At 36.5% G+C, this 25702-nt stretch overlaps 1 protein-coding gene across 6 annotated transcripts in view; it reads right to left on the reverse strand.

The window, feature by feature from the left end:
* FYB1 (FYN binding protein 1) overlaps positions 1–25702 on the reverse strand; it is a 147388-nt gene that overhangs the window by 24113 nt on the left and 97573 nt on the right. For all 6 annotated transcript variants that reach the window (XM_076007984.1, XM_076007982.1, XM_076007981.1 and 3 more), the window contains 9 exons: positions 24214–24370; positions 14619–14665; positions 12708–12727; positions 12216–12250; positions 11109–11229; positions 8123–8282; positions 7492–7633; positions 3110–3132; positions 143–209 (listed from right to left, as the gene is read on the reverse strand). In XM_076007984.1, the coding sequence (XP_075864099.1) occupies positions 143–209; positions 3110–3132; positions 7492–7633; positions 8123–8282; positions 11109–11229; positions 12216–12250; positions 12708–12727; positions 14619–14665; positions 24214–24370 (772 nt within the window). The remainder of the gene's footprint in view (positions 1–142; positions 210–3109; positions 3133–7491; positions 7634–8122; positions 8283–11108; positions 11230–12215; positions 12251–12707; positions 12728–14618; positions 14666–24213; positions 24371–25702) is intronic.

Genomic DNA, 25702 nt, shown 5'->3' on the forward strand with positions numbered 1-25702 from the left:
TTTGCTACTGCTATTAAATACCCAACTAATTTGGAGTAATGTAACACAGAACATTATTATCTGGTTTTGCCCTAATTGGAAATCAAAACTAGGTTTCAGCACATACAATAATTGCAAAAAGCAATTCACTGATTGTTCTTACCCATCATTAGCTTCTTCCTCTTCAATCCCATCATAAATGTCATCATCTGGTGGTGGTGGGAACATCCCTTCATTTGGAACAGGGGGAAATCTTCTGTTAATTTCATAATTTGGCCATGTAATGGTCACAGATTTTGATAATAAATCTTCCTATTTAACTGCAGAAACTGTCTTTTATGCTAACCATTTAAGTAAAAAGTCTTTCTATTTCTACAGTCATATAAATTGCTTTGCTGATCATTTTATAAGGAATTCCTAGGGCTGAAACTACAATAAAAAGGGAGGGGTGATAAGAAGTACCATGGACTTGAGTTGAAAGGAATGGGGGAGAATAAACATGAGAAAAAGTAAAATTGAATTTAGGATAGAATTAAATATTTTTTGTTGAAAAGAGAAGTGAGGAGGCGATAAAATATCTAGTTAACAGTGAGGAGACATTCAGAAAAAGATACTGATCAAGATATAAATGAAGATGGAATGAAATGAAATGAAATGAAAGGTGAATTTGTAAACATTGATGGTGCTTAAAACAAAGAAATAAATGAAAGGTAACCTTTATAATATGTATTTTTTAAGTTAAACTCTTGTTCCATTTGTTATCTTATACTCCTCAGAAACCTTGCTGTTTGACAGATATTTATTTAACAAATATTTACTGAATACCTTCTATGTGCAGAAATATGTACAATGAATTTGAAATTTCACTTTTAGTATGAGAACTTTAGCCCCGAAAGGTATTAGTTCAAATCCCTTATTTTGCTGCTGGGAAACAGAAGAGTCTTTAGGAGCCACAAAGAGACCATGTAAGTTATTGTCCAAATAAGGATGCTTCTGAAAGTGGAGGGGGATGCTGTTATTAATTGTGCTCAGCCAATTGGCATAAATCAAGACCTTGCTGGGCACATTGGAGTGGGGTCACCCTATAATCCATCACAAACTTGGAAGAAAGAAGTGACTTGCTTAGAGTCTCTTGATGGCCAGGTCTAGAATCCAGTTCACTGGCTCCAAAACTAGTGTTCTTTAGACCACATTATGATATATTTTATTATTTTGCAAGTTAAAGTATTTTGTCATTAATATACACAAAAATATTGACGACTTATGGAGAAACTACTGATAAAACTATGTGGCTTCCTATGCTCATGGATTGGAAGAATTAATATTATTAAAATGACCATACTACCCAAAGCAATTTATACAGTAGTTTCAATGCAATCCCTATAAAAATATCAATGTTTTTCACAGAAATTTAAAAAATCCTAAAATTCATATGAAACCAAAAAAGAGCCAAAATAGCCAAAGCAATCCTGAGCAAAAAGAACAAAGCTGGAGACATCACACTGCTTGACTTCAAAATATATTACAAGGCTTCAGTAACCAAAACAGAATAGTATTGGTGTAAAAACAGACATATAGACCAATGGAACAGAATAGAGAACCCCAAAATAAACCTACAATTTTACAGCAAACTGATTTTTGACAAAGGCATCAAGAACATAGTTTAGGAAAAAGACATTCTCTTCAGTAAATGGTGCTGGGAAAACTGGATATCCATATGTAAAGGAATGAAACTAGACCCCATCTCCCACCATATACAAAAATCAACTTAAAATGGATTGAAGACTTAAAGATAAGACCCAAAACTATAAAAGTATTATAAAAATACATAGGGAAAACACTCCAGGACAGTGGTCTAGGCAAAATTTTTATGTCTGAGATGCCCAAAACACAGGCAAAACCAAAAAGACAAATGTGACTATATTAAACTAAATAGCTTCTGAACAAGAGAAACAACCAACAGCAAGACAACTTCTTGAATGGGAGGAAATATTTGCAAACTATTCATTTAACAAATGACTAATATCCAGAATATACAAGGAACTCAACAGCAACCCCCCCAAACAAGAAAACAAAAGACAAACAAACCCCCCAAAACAAAAACCCACAGATAAAAATTCAAAAGTGGGCAAAGGATCTGAATAGATATTTCTCAAAGGAAGACATGCAAATTGCCAACAGGTATATGAAAAAATGTTCAACCTCATGAATCATCAGGGAAATGCAAATCAAAACCACAATGAGATATCATCTTACCCCAGTTAGAATGGCTATTATCAAAAAGACAAGAAAGAATAGATGCTGGTGAGGATGCAGAGAAAAGGGAACCCTCATACACTGTTGGTGGGAATGTAAATTAGTACAGCCGTTATGGAAAACAGTATGGAGATTTCTCAAAAAACTAAAACATAGAACTACCATACAATCCAGCAATCCCGCTACTGAGGGTATTTATCCAAAGGAAAGGAACTATCAAAACGATACATGGACTCCCATGTTTATTGTAGCACTATTCACAACAGCAAACATATGGAATCAACTTAAGTGTCCATCAACAGATGAATGGATTAAAAAGTGTGATATATTTATACAATGTAATAGTGTTTGGTCATAAAAAAGAATGAAATCATGTCATTTGCAGCAACGTGGATGGAACTGGTGGTCATTATGTGAAGTGAAATAAGCCAGACACAGAAAGACAAAATATTGCAAGTACTCACTCCTATGTGGGAGCTGAAAAAGTTGATCTCATGAAGGTAGAGAGTGGAATGATAGATCCCAGAGGCTGGGAAGAGTGTGTGTGTTGGGGGATAGGGAGAAGAGGAAGAGAGGTTGGTTAATGGGTACAAACATACAGTTAGAAGGAATAAGTCCTAATGTTCAATAGTAGAGTAGGGTGACTGTAGTTAACCATAATGTATTGCACATTTAAAAATAGCCAGAAGTGAAGACTTGAAATGTTCTCAACACATAGAAATGACAAATGTTCATGGTGATGAATATCCTAAATACACTGACTTGATCATTACATACTCTATACATGTAACAAAACACTACAGATATACCTTCATAAATAGGTATAAATATTATGTATCAATATAAAAAGTAATCAAAAAAGTGTGTGGCTTACCTCCACTTCCACTCTGACTGTGGCTAGAAAAAAGAAACCCCAGATATATTAAATTAAGATATGAATTATTTAGCTTTCAAAAAGAGAAGTACATATATTGATCCCTTACACAAAAGAGAAATAATGTTCCAGTTAAACTTTATTAGGATGCTATATGTAATAAGGAAGAAAAAATATTCCTTATCATAACAGATGACTAATAACAAGGTAACAAAACAAAACAAACAAAAAACAAGAATTAAGTGAGTTAGAGTACTACCTATGGTATTCAAAACAATGACACTATTGGCTTTTAACATTTTCTCATGAGGCAGTTTTCAGATTATACATTATTACATCATTCCATAGATGACTATTAAAACAAACCTCAAGGGTATTATTCCAGCAATCATAATAGAGCAATTATCATTGCATTAAATTCAATCTTCTCTCAGTATCTTATAACTGCAGCATTTTACTCCTAGTCCAATAGCATTAAAATTTTCTTAAAGGGAGAACTTTTTAAAAATTGAAATCTTATTCATAGAGCTTTTAATATAGTATGACCCCAACTATCTAAATCCAGATTGCCTGTTTTTCTTATTTACTTTCATAACATTATATGGGTTTCCTATTTTAGAATTTTATGTTGTTATTGTCTGTTTTGTTGCCTGTATCTCCCACCGAAATATGAGTTCTGTAAGAGCAAAGGAAATGTAGACTGTGAGAAGTGGAAAAATCCCAGAAGTCATCTATTTAATTATCTCATTTTGCAGAAAAGAATCTGAGGCTCTGAGAAATTAAGTGACTTGACCAAGCCCACTCCTACTCCTAGCGGCACTCCCTATACCCCTACTTTTCCCCTCGGTTAATCTGTCAGCAACAGTTACCAGTTTGATGTTGCAGTCAAACAGGGCAATTATACAGTACTCATATCTTATTTCTTAATGTTAAAAGTCAGTAAAAGAAAGTGATCTGATGCAGATCTCTCTTTAATTTAGACATAAAAACGTATTGTTGCTAATGTAACTTTGCAGAAAAACATGTTATAAGCGTCTTGCTATATAAATAAGGAATTGACTTTTGAAAAAGCTGCAGTACACTCTTCACTTGCTTAAGTGCCATTTTCACATTGATTTTCCCTGACTCTCCTCTCTAAGCATGAAGCAGGCAGTCGGAGTTACATGAAGAGTTGCATTGTGGTTGGCTGCCACTCCTGGCAAATACGTTTCATCTTGGAGATTTTTATATCCAATTGCTAAAGAACAGGGTTGTGGAGACCAGGAGCAAAGCTGCCACTCATTTATATCATTTCGAAAGCAAGTCTTCAACTTCCTAAACTGGCCTGTTCAGAATGTAAAACATTTGAAGAGAGGAAGGAAGAGGAAGAGGGAGGGTGTGAGTGGAGAGGAGGATGGCGGGGTGGGAGGGATACATGGAAGGAGGAAGGTTTGCTGTGTGATGGAACAGTGGTATTTGCATTTGTAATTTCCTTTCCTTCAATGTGTCATATTCAGTACAGAAACTGCTTTAGAGGGGAAGAAGGAGAGAAGGACCTGTCAGGGCCCGTGCTTTGAAGCCTCATGTCTGCTCCCAGAGTTGGAAACCCAAGACCATCTCTCCTCACACTAGCGGAATCAGGAAGGGGTGGGCAGAGAGTGCAGCGACCAGGGGGCACGAGGAGGGTGGAGAAAGAGAAGATGATGCCTTCTCTTCTCATCCTCGCCAGGGCAAGCTGCCGACTATATTCAGCATCTTTCCTTTTTCTACTAAGAACAAAGGACGTTCTGTTTTAAGATCTCTGCCAGCAGCAGCTGTAGTTTCAAAAATAAAACATGTATAGAAATAGCTTCTTCCTTAATTTTCTTATTAAGTATGCATAAGAGAGGAATAGCTGCTAGTAAATATTGTGGTGCTATATATGTTTAAGATACTGAGCAATAAAACCATATAATAGACTTCTTCCAACCTCATTCTTTTTTTTTTTTTTTTTTTGAGACAGAGTCTCGCTTTGTTGCCTAGGCTAGAGTGAGTGCCGTGGCGTCAGCCTAGCTCACAGCAACCTCAAACTCCTGGGCTCAAGCAATCCTTCTGTCTCAGCCTCCCAAGTAGCTGGGACTACAGGCATGAGCCACCATGCCCGGCTAATTTTTTCTATATATATTAGTTGGCCAATTAATTTCTTTCTATTTATAGTAGAGACGGGGTCTCGCTCTTGCTCAGGCTGGTTTCGAACTCCTGACCTCGAGCAATCCGCCCGCCTCGGCCTCCCAGAGAGCTAGGATTACAGGCGTGAGCCACCGCGCCCGGCCCAACCTCATTCTTTTATTAAATATAAGATTATTTTTCTGCTACATGTTTACTAACTGGAGCATGTTTTCAGAGTTGGGGTATATATGGATTCATTAAAATGGAAAAAGGTAGTAATGCTAGTTTGGGGAAACATTCACCTAATATGGTTAAACAATGCTTCGTTTTAAGAACATCATTTCTTTCTTATGGATGTATTATTTTTTTCTTGATTATGCACATCAGTGTAAATATGTATTTGTTAATGTAACTTGGGATCTTTAAATGCAAAATAAAGAAAATGTACTTTTAAAAAATAAATAAAATATAAAGTATATACCTTGGTAAAATACTTGACATACTCATGTCCAGAAAATTCTGTAAATTGTAGAATGTGACTATTTGGAACTTCATCTGCCCCCTAAACTGGGATTTACTGACTCTCAAACTAGGGCAATGCGTTTCTTATTACTAAAGTCAATTTATGATCTGCAAATCAAATTCTAGTCCATGTATTGCATGTTTTGACATGTGTTTCATAATTTATGATCATAGCATGGTAAGAAGGCATAGCAGGCTATAATTCACATGAGAAAGACAAACAGCCAGAAAGCAGCATAACAAGTTCAATTGACGATATAAGGTGAAAGACTGTAAGAGGGAAATTAAATTCTTCATATGTTTTATAAGTATATTACTAACTTGGTGGTTTTTAAATGACTGACAATTAATTTTTTTCATTGAAATTTGAGTTATGAAGAATGCAGACACAATTTTATCTAGGTGAAGATCCACAACAGATTTTTTTTTTTTAGAAAGAGTATTGCTCTGTTGCATTGGGTAGAGTGCAGTGGTGTCATCATAGCTCATAGCAAACTCAGATTCCTGGGACTACAGGTGCATGCCACCACGCCCGGCTAATTTTTCTATGTTTAACAGAGACAGGTCTCACTCTTGGTCAAACTGGTCTTCAGTTCCTGAGCTCAAGCTGTCCTCCTGCCTTGGCCTCCCAGAGTGCTAGGATTATAGGCATGAGCCACCACACTGGCCAGATCATGTTTTTTTTTGGATCACAATGGAGGTTTCCTAATTTCATAAGGCAGGCATAGAAAAATTAGGATTCTGAACTGAGCTGGAGATTTTCCTCCATCTTTTCTTTCAACTTGAGGGGATCATGGCTTTAATAGGAAAGGGAGGTATTGGAGGAAAGAAGGAATGAAAGGAGAAGGGGAATGGAAAAGTATGAAGGAGAAGAAAGGACACAGGAAGATCAGAGCTGGGACAAAGAGACAGAGGAAAAAGGATGGAGAGAGAGTGTAAGACTGAGGAGAGAAAGTAGGGAAGGAGAGGTACAAAGAGAAGATGGCTAATCTTCCCTCTTGCTCCTCCAGAAAGGATGTCTTATTCTGTCCCTCTGGCCCAGGCAGGTGTTCCCATACTTCATGAAGGGAAGGTCTCTTTAACCTAGTGGAATAAATGGGCTAGGGAAAGTTGGACCCTTAATTGATACTCAGAAACCATAGGGAATTGACTTTTTACTTTATAAATTAATTAATAATTTTACATTATTTATTGCAACATATTTTGAAGCAACAAAAGATTAGAAACAATCTCTAAATATTTTATTACTTTGAAAGAGAAAACTGAAGTTGTAATAAAAACTATTCTTTCTTCTGTTATATTTTCCAATAATAACAACAAATATATTTAGACTCAGAGATTTTAGGGTAAAAAAGGGGCTTATTTTATATTTTATGCTTCATATTTTACCAAATCATATTTATATTAGGCATATCCCTAAGATCAAATCATAATGAATATTATAAAAGTATTTTGAAATGATAAAACTTTTGACAAGACCTGGCAAATGGCCCATTTATATTTCACGTAGTACTATATATATATATATATATATATTTTTTTTTTTTTTTCAAACAGTAAAAGAAAAGACTATGGAGCTTTAGATGACTGTTCACCCTTCTTGGGGTTATTGTAGTGGTCATTTAGTTTAGTGATAGAGATATGGAAGGTGAAATTCTAGGATCTTGAAATACACAATCTCTGACAAGGTGACTGTCTGGTCACCTTGCTCTACCATATGTATTTGCACATACCTGCTAATATTGTCCTGTTCTGCAACATCATCATATACTTCTTGGTCATCTTCAATAGGTCTTGAAAAAGCACCAAGTGAGGTTTTTTTCAGTTTCAAAGAATCATAGTCAATCTCTACGGCAGTTGTTTTAATATAGCCATCTGCCAAAAAGGGAACGATTTATGTTCAGGCAACTGCAGTTTAAATATTTTTAAATTGTGAGTAAAATATCAATTGGACATTTGCTCTTTAAAATTTTTCCTTTATTTATTTGCTTGCAATTCTGATTTATACTCTGTCAAAGTCTTGTCCTGTTGTATTATAAACTATAGTTTAACGTAAGCCTAGAGACTGTTTTAAAGCTTCCAATGTGATTCAAATGAACCATTTTTTCCTTTTAACATCATTGCAGAACACAATGCCCTTTGTTCCTCCCTGGAATAATATAAAACTTTACATTGTTCCCCACTAAAAAGATAACACACGTGAGGTGAAGATGGAACTATACCTGCCATTTAAAACTTTCCTGCCTTTGTCCACCCTGTAGCATTCTCCTAGCTTGATGCCTATGAGTAGTTCCAGAGGAATTTACGTATTTAATATTGGCTCAAAAAGAAAACACTTGGAGTCATAGGGAAATTTTCACTCACATGACCCCCTTGCTGTTCTGCCCAACCATTTTCCTTCAGGGTTGTCTGTGATGCGGATTATTTCAATTTGTTCGCCTTGCTTAAAGCTCAGTTCATTCTTTCCTCCTTTGACATCACAGCAAGCTTTTGCCTGATGGATGACTTGAATAGGGCCTGTTAGCTGCAAAGATTAAAAAAAAAAAAAAAAAGTAGTAACAACAGATTTCCTTATTATTCAAAAAATCTTTAAGGAATGCAATGTTGAGAGATAATAAGTCCACAACTTGCTAAACTACCTATATCCAACATTTACAGATTTGAACTAGATATAGAGGGTAAATGTCATTCTGGTGAATGTGTTCTTATAGGAGGGGTTAAGGCAAAATCTCAGAGGCCAAACAGGATCAGCAAAGAATAGGGAACATGTGCTTGGGGGCCAGGAGAGAGTGGTAGTGATCTGTTGACCTTAGGAACTCTGCAAGAGGCTGGCACTGGCAGCCCCAGTAACTGAATAGCACTTAGGTATAACAATCCATGCCGAATCCTTTCTGTTTCATGGATGTGCTGGTGGTCTGTTTGGTAGGAGTTTTTTTTTTCTCCTTTGTGTTGTGTAATGTAGGTAGGTATCTGATGGTTCTCTGCAGGCAACAGAAAAGGGAAAGGTAGGTGGCAGTTGTATTCGTGGAAAAAACATTTTCTATTTTTATTCTTCTTCTTTTTTTTTTTTAACTTTGTGCCTGTCTGTCTATAAAGTTGAACTAGACATTACCTGTTATAAACAAGATAACATTTCAGAAATAGCTTTGTAAATCAAAAAACAGCAAACAAATGTTACATGAGGTTTTAAAATTAATACCTTAAATAGTATGGTGGTTTCTTGGCAGCAGGGGAATAATTTAGTTTAGACCATGAATTGCAAACTCTTAATTTCTTAATCCTAAATTGGTATCTTTTCAACAGAATTTCTAGGATCTTTTGATATGCAAATATGCACTGTGAATTTTGAAGAAGCTCTACCTTATTTTATTGAATATGATGCCATAAATTGTAAACATATATCATTAATTATGTACCACTAAGAAACAAAGAAAACAGCTTAAATTAGATATGCCATCATGTTGATGGGTCTCAGTTCTCGCATTCATTTAACTTTTTCACATATTATCTATTAACATGTTGTGGAAAAAATATAGCTGGTGAAGTCCTAGTCTTGACAAACTTTTGAGTTCATATTTAGTGATATGATTTCCATACCCTATTTTTCTCTTACTAAAAATACAATTTGGATGAATGAGGGAAATAATGTAAAACTGATTTCTCCAAAGGAAACATCTCATATAATTCCTTCAGAACTATAAACAATCTCTTCCTGAAAAGTGTACTACATAGAGTTTTATTTGAGAAATTAATTCTTCACTTGAAAAATATAGACATTGGTAGACACGCATTCTGTCTGAATAAAATGTTTTAATATTCACACCATAATCACAATCTTACCTGTATATAGTGAGCTGTTTCAAAATGTAATGAAAACCTATGATAGATACAGTCAGTGCCTTCTGTGCATTATTTTGTTTAATTCCATAACAAACTTTCTGGACTGGTATCATTTATTCTCATTTTAAAGATTAAGAATTTAAGGCTTAGACAAGTTAAGAAATAAGTCCCACATCATGTGTAACTCATATGTGCAGATGGAATTTGAATCCACATGTATCCGACTGACTCTATTCTATATATTTTCCCTTCACCATGCTGTTGAACCTTTTTAAAAAAATATAATAAATATGCTGGGAAGTTATATAGAAATCAAATTTTTATAATTCAAACCATATATTAAATGCTCCAGAGGAATAAATATTTAAAGGAACCATGATGTGAATCCTTTTTAAAGTGAAGAATAGAATTGTAATTCAAGTAATCTCTCTAAATATATCTGATGTGCTAGACCCACATCAGATGAGCCATGTCATCAAAGACGGTGTGGCCAAGAGAACACAGCCTGTGAGTGTAGCATTTACTGGTGGTAGTAATGGAAGTCACACAACCATCAGAGAAGAGAGAGGTCAGAAATCCAGATAGACAAAGAGGAATGAGAAACAGCAGGGTGTCAGGAGTCAGCAAGTACACAGATTTAAAATAAAGGCAAAAGCATAACTGAGGTCCAGATGCCAGAAATTAGAGAGGCTCATAGAAATCTTATTCTAAGACAGGTCTGGTTCATCCAGGAGACACTTGTACCCCTTGCCCCCACCATAATACATGCCACACGGACATCTATGTGTGTGATGCTAAGCTTATAACATAAAGAGGCTAATGTGAAATGCATTATAGGGAGAGCCAAGATGGGTTTGAGTGAGTATTCATTCCCTTAATCAATATACAATTTCCGGCCGGGCCCGGTGGCTCACGCCTGTAATCCTAGCACTCTGGGAGGCGGAGGCGGGCGGATTGCTCAAGGTCAGGAGTTCAAAACCAGCCTGAGCGAGACCCCGTCTCTACTATTAAAAAATAGAAAGAAATTAATTGGCCAACTAATATATATATAAAAAAAAAAAAAAAAACTAGCCGGGCATGGTGGCACATGCCTGTAGTCCCAGCTACTCGGGAGGCTGAGGCAGTAGGATCCCTTGAGCCCAGGAGATTGAGGTTGCTGTGAGCTAGGCTGACGCCACGGCACTCACTCTAGCCTGGGCAACAAAGTGAGACTCTGTCTCAAAAAAAAAAAAAAAAAAAAAAAAAAAAAATATATATATATATATATATATATATATATATACAATTTCCTGCGTGCCCACCATACAATAAGCCACCATATATTATTCAAATTTTATCATATTACATTTTTTAGTGCAAGGATAAGGGAACATATTGGCCAAAAAGTACTGTTATGAAGATAGTCACTTTTTAGAAATAATGATTAAGTAATTTTCCAACTATGTAGGTTTGATGAATGGTGCCCCTTTTGTGTGAAAGTTATAAAAAGATGTTACCCTAAAACCCTTACTTTAAATTTCTTCCTTATTTCTTGTTCTTTCTTTTCTTTCTCTTTCTGTTCCTTTTTTTCCAGCTCTAATCTCTTCTTTTCTTCCTTTTCCCTTTTCTTCTCTCGTTCTTTGGATGCTTCTCTGTGAATAAAAATTGTTAGTTTCTGCATCTGAAGTGTTAATGTGGCAGGGCTCACTACATTCAGAGAGGTTTCTACCCACCACGGAAGATGGGATATGAAGTACAGATGAAGGTAAAAAGCCAAAGGTTGTCAAAATCCTGGATATGTGAGATTGTTTTTAACAAACAGTAGGAGGCACAGAGCTGACGATAACTTTCCAAAGGCTCTGCTTTCCCTGACAACTTGTGCCAGCAAGTGGAAGCCACGGTTTACAAAGGCCCAGTTCTTGCTGCATGTCGGGGGATGAATAGAATTCATTTCTGTCTCTCTCTCTCTCTCTCTCTTTCTCATGGACTCTCACCATGCATTCACAGGTATATATGCAAACCTTGGTTCAGAAACTTTAGTTAGAATTGGTTGAGTAAATACTGAGTAGAAGAAATTAAGGCATCTGAGATCCCCATTTGGTAAAAGAAGATAACATACACATTTCTACTTTCACCTACTTTTCAAGAAATGTCTTAGTCCTGGGCTACCTAGAAAACCATTTTGGAGCTATTTTTAACATCTTTCCACTTTAGCAGGCTGAAATGTTGGTATCTGGGTGGCATGTTCAATTATTTTCCTAGCTTCCCTGGGGGTTAAGTACAGCCCAGGAAAAGAAGGTATAACACATAAGTTACTAATAATTCATTTGTCCAAGGATACACCGAGAACAAGGAATACAGATTCCTGTCTCTGATTCCCTGTCTGTGGTTTATCTATTATTAGTAGGTTGCAGGTCTCTCCCTCTCACAAACACAACAGCTTGTTAACAGAGTCTTAGAATCCTTAGAGAACTAAAGAAGTTTTAGTTCTTTGTACTGAAATAAAGGTTATTATTATATGCCAGTTGCCTGAACAAATGAAGTTTCCCTCCTGATGGTAGTGTATATCCATTCGCCCTCATACAAAACATTATATTCATCTTAGAAGAAAAATATCATGGTAAAATGTAATTCATACATGTCTTCATATGTTTCTCCATCACTGTCTTGTTCCTGTTGAAAAAAACATTGATAATGATTAATTTTGATTATTCAAAAAGTTAACATACACATATGGCATTAATCAAATATTCAGTAAAACAAGTATTTGTTAGCATCCGTACTCTGAGTATATGTAAATTTGGTTTGTTTAAAATGTTTTTTTTTCCTCTTTAGAGATAGACTGGGAAAGTAAACACAAAAAGGTTTCATTTTCTATCTTGTGATATAATTCAGAAGTGTAGCCAGACTTAAATTTATGTTCAGCACTACATTACTGAGTCAGTGTAATGATTGGTGTTTAATATCGCAAGCATTTTAGATGAAATAAGATTATAAATGGAAAAATATAATCATTACTCATAAGAATTTTCATCTGTTCAGTTTATACCAATAGGAAATGAATCATAATAATTATTAAATATTTTAGTTATAGCAATATAATATGAAAAGAAAAAGAAAAAAATCTGACCTCGTCTAGATGTCCTGTACCTAAAGAATTAAAAAGAGAATAAAATTTAATACACTTTAATATGGAAACATCTTAATATAGGATTATTGGATATAATATAATAATATTCAAAACAGTTCATAATCTAACAGAACTCATGCTTTATCAAAGATATAGACAAATATGTGCTTTAGATCTTTACTATGGCTTTTTTGATACTTGTAATTTAATCATAAAATCATTTCATTGGCTTTCATAAAGTAACGCAAAAGCCAAAAAATAATCAAGACACAGTTTATTTCCTTTATGAAAGGCATGTCCACTTGGTTCTACAGGTTTGTGTAGAATGATGAATTATCAAAAAATCACTGTTAGCTATTCCCAAGGATTTGCTTTCAGGTATTAAAGAAATCAAGTTATTTAGATTTTTTAAAAAAATATTTACTGCTCTAGAGTTTTGTGTAATATCAACTAATTACCAGATATCAAGATATAACCTAATATTAAGAGCAATAACACAATATGAAGAATGATAATAATAAAAATAGTGTGTTGTTGGTATAAAAACAGAGAAATAGATCAATGGAATAGAGCAGGGAGTTCAGTAACATATGCAAACTTACATGTACACATTCATAAATACACACATAAACGCGCACATATATACACACGTACACACATATAGAGTTGATATGGTATAAAGGTGGCACTATAATTTAATGAGAATAGGATGGCTTGTTTAGAGTATGGTAATGAGGAAACCGGCTTCATACATAGGCAATAAATTTGGATTTCTACTAACTCCACAAAGGAGGACTGCAAAGAGACCAAAGATCTACACACATTTAAATGACAAAGTTCACAGAAAGAAAACATGAGGACGTTTTTATTTTATAAGAACTTTTTTTAAAAACTTAGAAAGCACAAATTAATATAAAGCAAAAACTAATGAATTTGATTATATCAAAATTTATTTATGTTCAATGAAGAACAGCACGGGCTAAGTTAATAGACAACGGACAGAACAGGAGAATATATTTGAAATACTTGAAACTGACACGGAATTTATATCTGGAATATTAAGGAACTCCTACAAGTCAACCAGAAAAAGATATGAACTCCAAGAAAAAGAATGGTCAAAAGATAAAAAACTGGCAACTTAACAGAAAAAGAAACTACAAAGATTGATAACCAAATGAAGTGCTCCAACTCAAGGGCAAGCAGAGATATGAAAATTAAAAAGAGATATAATTTTATATGTATAAGAAAAAAGTGGAAAGCTGAATAATGCCATGTGCTAGAGACATGTCGGAACCTTAATGCCCTATTGATAAGAGCATAGACAGGTGCATCTCTTCTGGAGGGCACTCTATCATGCTCAGGCAACGTGAGAATTCTACAGCATACAAGCAGCCATTTCACTGCTGGATAATTATCTTAAGGAAAGTCTCTGAGAGGCCCACATGTGGGATAAGTACAGTAAGGTGCACTGCAGTATTATTTATGGCACCAGTCAGTTGCAGACAAATAAAATGCAGGTGAATGCCAGTAGTTAACAGCAACAGATTAAATGCACACACAGTGATACAAATGGGTCCCCAAACTACATTGTGCTGAGAAATATAGGCTAAAAGAAACCAAAGTAACTTATAACATACTGTCTACATAAATTTAATATTGGCATGTATTCCACGATATGCGAAGAATACGTACATACACACATTAAATAAGTTATAATATTTGCCTATGGTAAGGGAGAAGAAAGGAAGTGGGGGTAAAAGGGAATAAACAAATAAATAACACAAGAGAGGCATCTTACATGGACCAATGACGATAACGACCCCTTCACAAGCCTATATGGAATGATCAGCTCAAACTTCTTTCTGTACCCAGGGTAACAAATAAACAAACAAAATATCTTTTGCTCTTTACCATCAGCGTGCATTGCACCATCTTGGTGTTCTTCATTTACAGGGCTTCTGAAAACAAGAAAGAAAATGTGAGACTGGAACAAGTAGATTCTCACCTTACAATAACAGAGAAAAAAGGATTATTCTTTGAATTATTCTTTTCTCTTTAATATTTGCTCTGATTAAAAACTTCAGATGTCACTAGGATAGGGTTAAGTCTTACATTTATGCTGCTCTAGTGGCAAAAAATGGAGAATTGGGAAACTTGAGTGCAGCAAAGCGCATTCATAGTAGACACATAAAATTAACCCATTGCTTCAGGAGGGCAATATGTTTTCCATTAAATGGGCAGTAAATCATTGATTCAATTCCAGGATCCTGAAAGCATTTGATTGGCTCTATATACATGAAAGAGAATTAGTTCCAATTCCTGACTCTTTCCTCTTTTCCAGATGGCTTCTACCTGGTTTTGCTTTCATCACTTTGTGGATTGGACTCCAAGGTACTTCTTTCCAATGGCTCTTAACATAATTATCAATACCTGGGTCCCACTGATCCCTAATGATTTTTGTACCCATCTATATTTTCTATTCCTATTCTCAGGTTGATTAGCATACCTGGAGAAAACTGCCAGTTTTACTGACTCTGGACACTACAAATAATTTGTATTCAATCTCAACTGTACTCCCTTCAATACTATTCTATAATCTCATTACTCTTTTTCTATCAGCCTTCTCTTGCACCATCCTTCTCAGTACCTATTAAAAACTTTCATCACTGTCATTCGATTCTCAGCTTGACTATTGTTGGTATATAGGAATGCTACTGATTTGTGTACATTGGGTTTGTAACCTGAGACTTTGCTGAATTTATTTATCAATTCCAGGAGTCTGTTGACAGAATCTTTGGAGTTTTCTAGATACAAGATCATATTGTTAGCAAAGACCAATAGTTCAACATCATCTTTCTCCATTTTTTTGTTTTTGTTTTTGTTTTTGAGACAGAGTCTCACTTTGTTGCCCAGGCTAGAGTGAGTGCCGTGGCGTCAGCCTGGCTCACAGCAACCTCAATCTCCGGGGCTCAGCGATCCTACTGCCTCAGCCTCCCGAGGAGCTGGGACTACAGGCATGCGCCACCATGCCCGGCTAATTTTTTTTGTATATATATTTTTAGTTGGTCAATTAATTTATTTCTATTTTTGGTAGAGACGGGGTCTCGCTCAGGCTGGTTTCGAACTCCTGACCTTGAGCAATCCGCCCGCCTCAGCCTCCCAAAGTGCTAGGATTACAGGCGTGAGCCACCACGCCCGGCCTCTTTCTCCATTTTGATACCCTGATTTCCTTCTCTTGCCTGATTGCTCTGGCTAGGACTTCCAGCACGATGTTGAACAGAAGTGGTGATAATGGGGAATTTTCTATGGTTCCAATTCTAAGCAGGAATGCTTTGCAAACTAGTACAACCTCTATGGAAATTAGTATAGAGATACCTCAAAGAACTAAAAGTAGAAATACCATTTGATCTAGCAATCCTAATACTGGGAATTTACTCGAAGGAAAAAAAGACATTTTATTAAGAAGACACTTGCATTCAAATGTTTATAGCAGCACAATTCACAATCACAAAGATATGGAAACAGCCCAAGTTCCCATCAATACATGAGTGGATTACTAAAATGTAGTATAGTATATGTATACCATGGAGTATTACTCAGCCATTAAAAATAACGTCAAGCTAATACCTTTCGTAACAACCTGGATGGAACTGGAGACCAACCTTTTAAGTGAAGTATCACAACAATGGAAAAACAAATGCCACAAGTATTCAGTGCTAAATTGGAACTAATAGATAACACTCATGTGCACATATGGTAGTAAAATTCAGTGGAAATCAGGTGGGAGGGGAGAGAAAGGGATGGCTAAATTCTTACCTAATGGGTACAATGCACGGTATCTGGATGATGGACACACTTATAACCTTGACTCAAACTGTACAAAAATAATTTATATAACCAAAACATTCCTACCCCCATAATATTCTGAAATTAAAAAAAAAAATCTAGCTTTAGCAAGAACCCTGCTAAGTCAGTTTAGCAAGAACCTTCCCACTCTTGGTATCTGATCACCCCTGATATCTGACCAGCTTCCTCCTCCCCTACCATCTGCCAGGTGATGTCTGCTGGCCCTGGCCTGTCTTCAGCAAGAATCCTGTTATGTTGGTGTAGCCAGAATCCCCCGTACCCATTATGTTTACTCTTAGCAGTTTTCCATCCAGTTTCTCCTAACTTGCTCCTTGGCTACAAGTCCTCACTTGTGCATGCTGTATTTGGAGTTGAGTCCAATCCCTCTCCACCCCCCACCTCAGCAAAATCCCATTGCAGTGGTCCCTTTCCCCGCTGCGATGGTCTTGAATAAAGTCTTCCTTGCTATACTTAAAAAAAATTTGTTTTCATCACTTTCCTCAAATCTGCTATTTCTCTCCTTTCCCCTATAATCAGATGACCTTGTTTCTTATTTTGCTGATAACACAGCAATTTATGGATGTAAATTCTCTTAAGAAAATACACTCCCTTAGCCCCATGAGCATATCTGCAGTTATACTCGTCCTTACCTCCCCCTACTGAAGCTCTTCCCTCCACCTGTGATCTAAATCCTATCTGAATTCTTGGTAATTTTATCCATCAATTATCCTCTTTCATTCTCATGTCATCATATTTATATTCCTCTTATTCCTTCACTCTCTATCCCTATATATTTCATTCTTTGTTTTCTCCCTCAGCCCAAGTTACTCTTATCCATCAACAACAAACACTTCTCTTTGCCTCTCTGAATCCCTCACGTGACCACAAGATATTCCCTTCTATCTAGCCAACCTAGAAAAAGCCGTCTACACTAATTCCGCTTCCCCTTTTCCCACTAATTTCTTCACTGACTACAATCATTCTTCTGTTGCCACTTCTTTACCAAAACTATTCTTAAACATATTAGCTACCAACTCCCCTGGACACCTTTCAGAGTAAACCACACTTGACTGTTTTGTGGCCCTGGACAGTATGGGCCATTTTGCTCTCTGTGAGTCTCCTTTGTTTGTTTCCGTGAGAAATATCTTGTGGCTCACTTCTTGTCTTTGTGGCCACTATCCCACAATTTCCTTTGTGGGTTTTTTTCTTTTGACTTCCTCTTTCAGTGATAATGTTCCTTTGTATTCTGGTCTTTGTTTTCTTCTTTTATTCCATTTTACAGTTATCCTTGAGTGGTTTTATATACCCCTATAGCTTTGTGCGTGTGTGTGTGTGTGTGTATTTTTACTTAGATGTCCTACAGCCAGTTCTATATCAATATCTGATCTAAAACTGAGGTTTCCTCTGTCCATCTCAGCCTTATGTGAATTGTAGTACCATTCACCAAGATAAGAAACCTAGTAGGGAATGCAGGTTTAGGCTGAGAAGGCTTTCTTTAGTGGAGTCATTAAATTTGTTCATTCGGGTATTTGGAATAGTTAAAAGTGAAACTCAATATATTAAATTTATACATGCAATGAAAAACATCTAAGGGAGTTTAATCAACTACATTTATAAATAGAACTGTTGATTCTAAAGAATTTAATCTGAGCCACTTGAGTTCTCCAATCATCAATCAAAAATTCTCTGAAAATAGTTATTATTTAAATAAAAATTACTAGGGATCCAAGCACCGTGGCTCATGACTGTAATCTCAGCACTTTGAGAGGCTGAGGCTGGAGAATTGATTGAGGCCAGGAGTTTGAGACCAGTCTGGGCAACACAGTAAAAGCCTGCCTCTCAGAAAAAAAAAAAAAATTAGCGGGGCATGGTGGTGTGGTCTTATAGTCCTAGCTACTCACTAGTCAAGGAAGTCTGAGGCAGAAGGATCGCTTGAGCTCAGGAATTCAAAGCTGGAATAAGCTACGATTGTACCACTGCACTGCAGCCTAGGAAAATAGAGCAAGATCCTGTCTCTAAAAAAAAAAAAGGCATACAAGGTTCTGCCTTTTATAGCTTTATTTCTCATATTTCCTTTTCTCACACCATCTTCTTCTCACATATTAATACTGAACTCACCTACTCTCTGAATACTCTCTGGTTTCTTGTTTCTCCATGCTTAGCCTGTGCTTCTCTTCTCTGGAATAATCTTCCCCTCTCCTCATCCCCTGCTTGTGGCCCTCTTATTCATTGGGCCTCACCTTAAACACTCCCTCTTCTGTGAAGTTGTCCCCGACTTCCTGAAGCCCACTCGTTGCTGCATCTATGCGTCATCTGTTCACCCGTCACAGTGATGATTCTGTATCACTTAATTATAGATAACTGCTTACAGGTCTCTCTGCTCACTACCAGGCCATAAACTCCTTGAGAAAGGGGTTGTCACTTTGTTAGCTCATTTATTATGATTGTCATTTTTAGAAAGCTATTAGAATCATTCTTATCATGATAGGCCTTTAATTTTTTTATGAATTAATGATTTCTCAGTAATATTAGGAAACTAAACTAACTTTTATTACCAAAGTGAATGATTATCATTTGTGAAAAAGCATGTTAAATTGAAAAGACTACTGGACTTACATAGTTCACTTCTTAAAACACCTGGATGACTAACAAATACCTGTAAAATGAAGGGTATTTGCATACCACATTCATACATGTGTTCCTGCATGTTTATGCAAACCATGTATTACTTGCAGACAAGGTTTGCCTGCACACATTTATTTGTGGACCTGACTTTATAGCCTATGAATCTTAGTGCTATTTGATATAGGTCCAAATTCATAATATGTATAACATTAAAATATTAAATAAATATGAAATGGTGATCACAATAGCATTCAGAGTAAAGAATAAAAGGAAAAGAGATGGGGAAGAGAAATAGGTGCAGATGCCATGAATAAATCCAGATCAAACTGCCAGCAATTGCTCAAGGTGTTGCAGAGGCACTAAGAAAAACCCCATGGAGAGATTAAAAGAAAAACAATGGAACAGTCACAGAAAATTGAGCAGAGGGAGTTGTTCAAGGAGAAGAAAAGGAAACTTATTAGTTGTGGTAATAAATCTATTCAAGAAGGCCTTTCACCATAGATCTTTGTTTTTAGGCCATAGCATGTGGAATTAAATAGGGAAAGTAAAGTTAACTTAATATTGTGACTGTCATTTTTAGAAAGCTCTATTAGAGCTCTATTTCCTGGTGTTTTAATATGTAAAGCTCTTGACCTTTATCTATAGCTTTCTGGCTATTCATGAATTTAGGTTTTCTTAATAATCAGAGAGTTTTTGTTACTTTTTGTTTTTAAAAAGAAGAGAGATAAATAAAATTTTGTTCCAAACCTGCTCTTTCCAAGAATAAATCTTGTGGCCTTTCTATGGAGCATGTCTTTCGGTATTTTTTATTTTTTGAGACAGAGTCTTGCTTTGTTGCCCAGGCTAGAGTGAGTGCCATGGCATCAGCCTAGCTCACAGCAACCTCAAACTCCTGGGCTCAAGCAATCCTGCTGCCTCATCTTTCCGAGTAGCTGGGACTACAGGCATGCACCACCATGGCTGGCTAATTTTTTCTATATATAAATATATTAGTTGGCCAATTAATTTCTTTCTACTTATAGTAGAGATGGGGTCTCGCTCTTGCTCAGGCTGTTTTCAAACTATTTGAGGAATTTTGAAGCTACGAATTGCTTAAGCCAATGCTTTCCCAAATGGAGTGAGGTGTGAGGTGAGACTCTCTGGCAATCAATGGACAACTAATATGGCGAGTCTCAGGTTCCAGAGAATGTTAAGCATTTCTAGTTAATAAAAAAGCCTATAGTGGCAAATTCTTATTTTTCCTCTAATTTTATAGCCAAAAGCCCCCCCCCCAAAAAAAAAACGAAAAAAAAAAAAAAACCCAAAACACAAAGCCCTACCAAATCCCCAAACTCCTTAAACTATCAACCACCTCAGGATAAGAACTGTTTAGAGCTTTCCTTTTCTAACCTTAGTCATTTCCCATTATTTATTATTTCTTATTACCTCACTTTTCCTGTCTCATTACTATGAATAATCATGTATTTGTTTTGTGTGCCAAAATATTCAACCATACATTGGTTCTGTTTTCATATGAAGAATTAGTTATGATGGTAAAATTATAATTAATTTTAAGAAATGATACCAAGAAATCTATTATACTAAAAGATGCTGACTTGAACATTAATAATGATAAACATGCTCTTTTGACCATTACAATTACTCTTCAAATGTCTGAGTAAAATAGCAGAAAATGTAAAGAACTGATTTCTGACCACTAGGTGGGGAAACAATACAATTTAAAATACAATATGACTTTGGCCTCAACTACTTTATTTTCAAAGTTATTTATGATTTCTGATTCTCATCTGTCTTCAATCTTTTGCACTTTTAAGACATCCTGACCTAAGTGATATAAATACAAGCTACTTCTGGGAACCACGTTAGAGGTAGGCAGAACAGACTGCAGATGATAAAGCCACACTATCTTCTGAAATTCCTTCCTTCATCCCAGTGAGAGACTCTAGGCTGCCACACCCTAGGGAGAACTGCAAACTTTAAACCTTATCAGTTGTTTACTTCAGTTACTTTGGGAAGCCAATGCCTGCCATGAACACTCGGTCTCAGTTGCCCTAATTCTTGGATCCTGAAATTCTCTCTCCTCTCTCCACTTTTACCATTCTTCCCTCTTTTTTTTTTTTTTTTTTGAGAGAGTCTCACTTTGTTGCCCAGGCTAGAGTGAGTGCTGTGGCATTAGCCTAGCTCACAGCAACCTCAATCTCCTGGGCTCAAGCAATCCTACTGCCTCAGCCTCCCGAGTAGCTGGGCCACCATGCCCGGCTAATTTTTTTGTATATATATTTTCAGTTGGTCAATTAATTTCTTTCTATTTTTAGTAGAGACGGGGTCTCACTCAGGGTGGTTTCAAACTCCTGACCTCAAGCAATCCGCCCTCCTCGGCCTCCCAGAGTGCTAGGATTACAGGCGTGAGCCACGGCGCCTGGCCTTCATTCTTCCCTCTTTACTGCATCTTTCCCAACAGCACAAAAGCATGCTGTTATTTCCATCTAAAAAATTCTCCTGATTCCATTTCTCCCACCAGTTCCTGCCCTGTTTCCTGGCCTCCCTTTTCTCCCTGCCAGAGTTGCCTTCACTTGCTCTTTCCAATCCCCCTCCTGGAATCGTCCCTCAAAGCCGTTTAACCAGGTTTGCCTCCCCACCTCTCCTGACATTTCACCCACGCTGCCACCACTGTCCACATTTGTTTGACACATAGCAGCATCTGACACAGTTGCTCACTGCCTGGAGGACACCTCCTTTGTTGGCTGTTCCTTGTATTCCCCATTGTCCCTTCTTCTTCACCTCCCAGGGCTCGCAGAGTTACAGTGCCCCAGGCTTGGTTCTCCTCTATCTACCCTCCCTTCCTTGCTTATCTCAACCAGTCTCATGACTCTAAAGCATGAAATATGTTCCTATGTCTCTCAAATCTTATGTTTTTAACCCAGAACTCTCTCCCAGACTCTTCTCTTCTTATTCCCAATTGCTTCCTCAACATTTCCACTTGGATGTTGAAGAAACACCTCAAACTGAACATAGCCTCCTGATCATCCTCACCTCCAATACTTGCTCACCTTTGTTAAACAAAATCTAGGAGGTTTTGGACTAAACTCCTGCACCGGGCCCAACAGATCAGACTAAAAATCAAAATGGAGTCCCTCAAGCTCATCAAACCTCTACTGCTACCATCCTCGTTAGAGCCCCTCCCTATATTTGCAGGTTGGCAGAGGGTGCGTGGTAAACACTCATGTATGCATTTTGAGGACTGGTGGTGTCATAAGAACCTCCTTATCTTAGGAGGTTCCTAAGATAAGTTCTGGAAACTCCTATATCTTTCACAATTATACCTAAAGACTAGCAGTGAAATTTCCCCTTCACATGAAATTTAAGCTTTTGAACCCGAATAGCAAGACCCATTTTGGTTTCATTTCCTCTATACATTTCTAGCTTTCCCGACTTGGGGGAAATTGTCTAACCTAAATATTTCTTCATTTTGGAATTTACTTGAGCTCTCTGATGGGAGCTTGAAAGTCTTTATTATATATCACATTTCCCATTTTGAAAAAAAGGTAGCAGATATCGTGGGGCATTAGAGTCTTTAAATTGGCATTCATAGATGCAAATGCCTGGAAAGGTGTGCAGTCAATATAAATGTATAAAGCAGGCTGAATATAAGATGGTAGCCACTGAGCTGCTCTAACACCTTCTAGTTCCTATCTTTAAGCCCCCAAGAAAGCATAATAAAGTGAAAAGTAGTGGTGGCTACTCATGACAAACGTGCTTTCAACCCCTGCTTTAAATTGTACTCACCAAGCATGTAAGGGATGATGTCAATCTGATATTGTTATTAATAGTTTCTATTATATAAATTATGGATATTAAGTACTTTTATTGTGGAGAACATTGATCTGGTATCGGAACTGAAGTGAAGGAAAATGCAATTGTACTAAATATATTGGATATTACTTATTTGTGCTAAAGAAGAACCATGTAAAGAAATTATCTAGAAAAGAAAGGGAAGATCTAGTCTATCTTGCCATAAGAATCTATGCTTGTCATTGTCTGCATATTTCTTTTTTAAATGACATTTTATTCTATTCCAATCTTCCACTTGCTTTTTCCTCAACCAACTCTCCTGGTAACTCATGAACAAGGAGCCCGTGCATAGCATCTCATATGGTTCGGACATTTCTAAAAATTACCATATAAGAAAATTTAAGCAAGAGTAGGCTTGAATAAAAGTGTCCTAGGTTTTTAATGCCTAGCCAAAAATTCTGAAGGATGAGAAAAAAAACCCTATATTTTTTATTTAAAGGAGGCTATTTAGCACAGTAGATTAAAGTAAACATTTACTTTGGATTCATACTGACATTGGTTCAGTATCAGTATTAGTACTGGTTCAATGTCATATTCATATGACACTATGACTACTCTACACTATTGTGTGATCTTGGAGAAGTTATTTGGCCTCTTTGCAGAGGTAAAGTTCCATTTCCTCTTCTGTGAAATGATGATACTACCCACTTGATAAGGTTATAGATATTACATATGTAAAATGCCTAGCACATCACAGTCAGTCAGTAAAATGTGGTGGTAGTGGTAGTGGCAGTAACAGTGGTGATGTGGACAATGACAATGGTGGTGGTGGTGATGGTGGTGATAGTGACAATGACAATGGTAGTGATGATGGTGGTGATAGTAGCAATGACAATGGTGGTGGTGGTGATGACAATGGTGGTGGTGGCAATGGTGACAATGACAATGGTAGTGGTGGTAGTGATGGTGACGGTGAGCTGACTTCAGGAAAGCTTCAGAACTTTTTAAAAGACAGTGGAAATTTTCTTCTCATGAACTCTTAAGGGGAAACCCAATATAAAATAGACAAACAAGAATTGCTCAGACTTAAAGGGGTTCCGGGGATATGAGAACTGCCTGCCCAGCCTGCCCTTCTCCCTGCCAGCTGCCCACTTTTATGGATCCCTCAGCACTCAGATAAACATAGTTGGGAAATCTATGACAAGAGATTGGCAAGGAAATGGCAAGACAATCTTTTGCTTACTTGAGGTCAAGTGGAGGTTTAATGTTCCTGGGAGGCAGGCTTGGGGCTGCAGGCTGTGTTGGGTGAGATGCTGGCAGTGACGGTTGGCTGGCCGGATGGGGCGGTGGAGGCGGTGGCAGGGAGGCTGTCGAGTAAGATGTGTGGCCTTTGCTGGTACCTGAGAAGCAAAGCAAACAATACCATGAATTAAGACAGATCCTCAAAATACAAGAACTGGCTATTCCAAGCATGTAGAAATGAGGACCTTAAATATAAAAATGTAAGTAATGCATCCCAGATTGAATTAATGTTTTACAGAGTCTAATATTTTAAGTATCTGGGACATGGCATTTTATGTGTTCCATTTCTTGAAACAGATAAATTGTTTGAGTTTAACTCCCACTATTAAAAAGAATTACTCTAAGTTTTCTAAGCTTTTGTAAGCCTTAATTTTAGTATTGTGGATTTTGTGAACAAAGCCACATCAACTTTTATACCTATATCAACATAATGATTTTATAAATGTATATTGCTTTTTACCACACCCATTATTTTTGACCAAAGAGGTTTAGTTTCTGCATCTGTGCTCATAGATAACATACTCTTATTTTTTTTGGATGATATCCTTGAATCTTTAAGTTATATTTTGTTTGAGGTGTGATTTTAAAATACTGAAACAGCTTAAATAATCTCACAAGTATAATCTCACAATCATAGTCTCACAAATCATATACGTTATAGAAAATTATAATATGGAGATGAATAAAGCTAAATATCTATCACACATAGTTCCATCACCCAGACATAACTACTGACTTGCATGTATTTTAGAACATTTTGTTTCAAATACATGCTTTTATGAGAGAGTAGCAAAATGATCCCATTTTACTATTTTGCTACCAGCTTTTAATTTTTTCTCAATATTTATAAATATATTTTCAGGTTAATACAAATGCATATGATTTTTAGTAAATTTTTACTATATTTTTGTAGAGATGGGGTCTCGCTCTGGCTCAGGCTTGTCTCGAGCTCTTGACCTCAGGCCATCCTCCTGCCTCAGCCTCTCAAAGTGCTAGGATTACAGGTATGAGCCACCGCACCTGCCCTTCCCTTGCAGTTTTGACAGCACAACAACAACAATAATAACGACAAAGTCTTCTGATCGCCTCACTGGAATTAATGACTTTCAACATTTTAGATGTTTCTTTTTATTTACTATCATATTTCTATGACTATATGTATATGCCTACTGCTTGATTCATGATTTTAAAGAAGATTATGGGCTTTCTATTTGATAGATATGAATTTCCTCTCTTTTTTCCCTTCCCCTTCCAATATAGCCAGATTATCACTATTTTTGACGAAATCTGCATTTATTGTTTTAATTATCAGACTATGTAAATATTGTTATTTGCTTAGTCAAGTAGTGTACAATAACTACATTCACTTTCCCAACTGATTTATTGTTTTCCTGGAATTAATATTAATAATTTCCTCAGAGTTTTCTTTG

Source organism: Microcebus murinus, chromosome 11, assembly GCF_040939455.1.
Source record: "Microcebus murinus isolate Inina chromosome 11, M.murinus_Inina_mat1.0, whole genome shotgun sequence".
NCBI lineage: Eukaryota > Metazoa > Chordata > Mammalia > Primates > Cheirogaleidae > Microcebus > Microcebus murinus.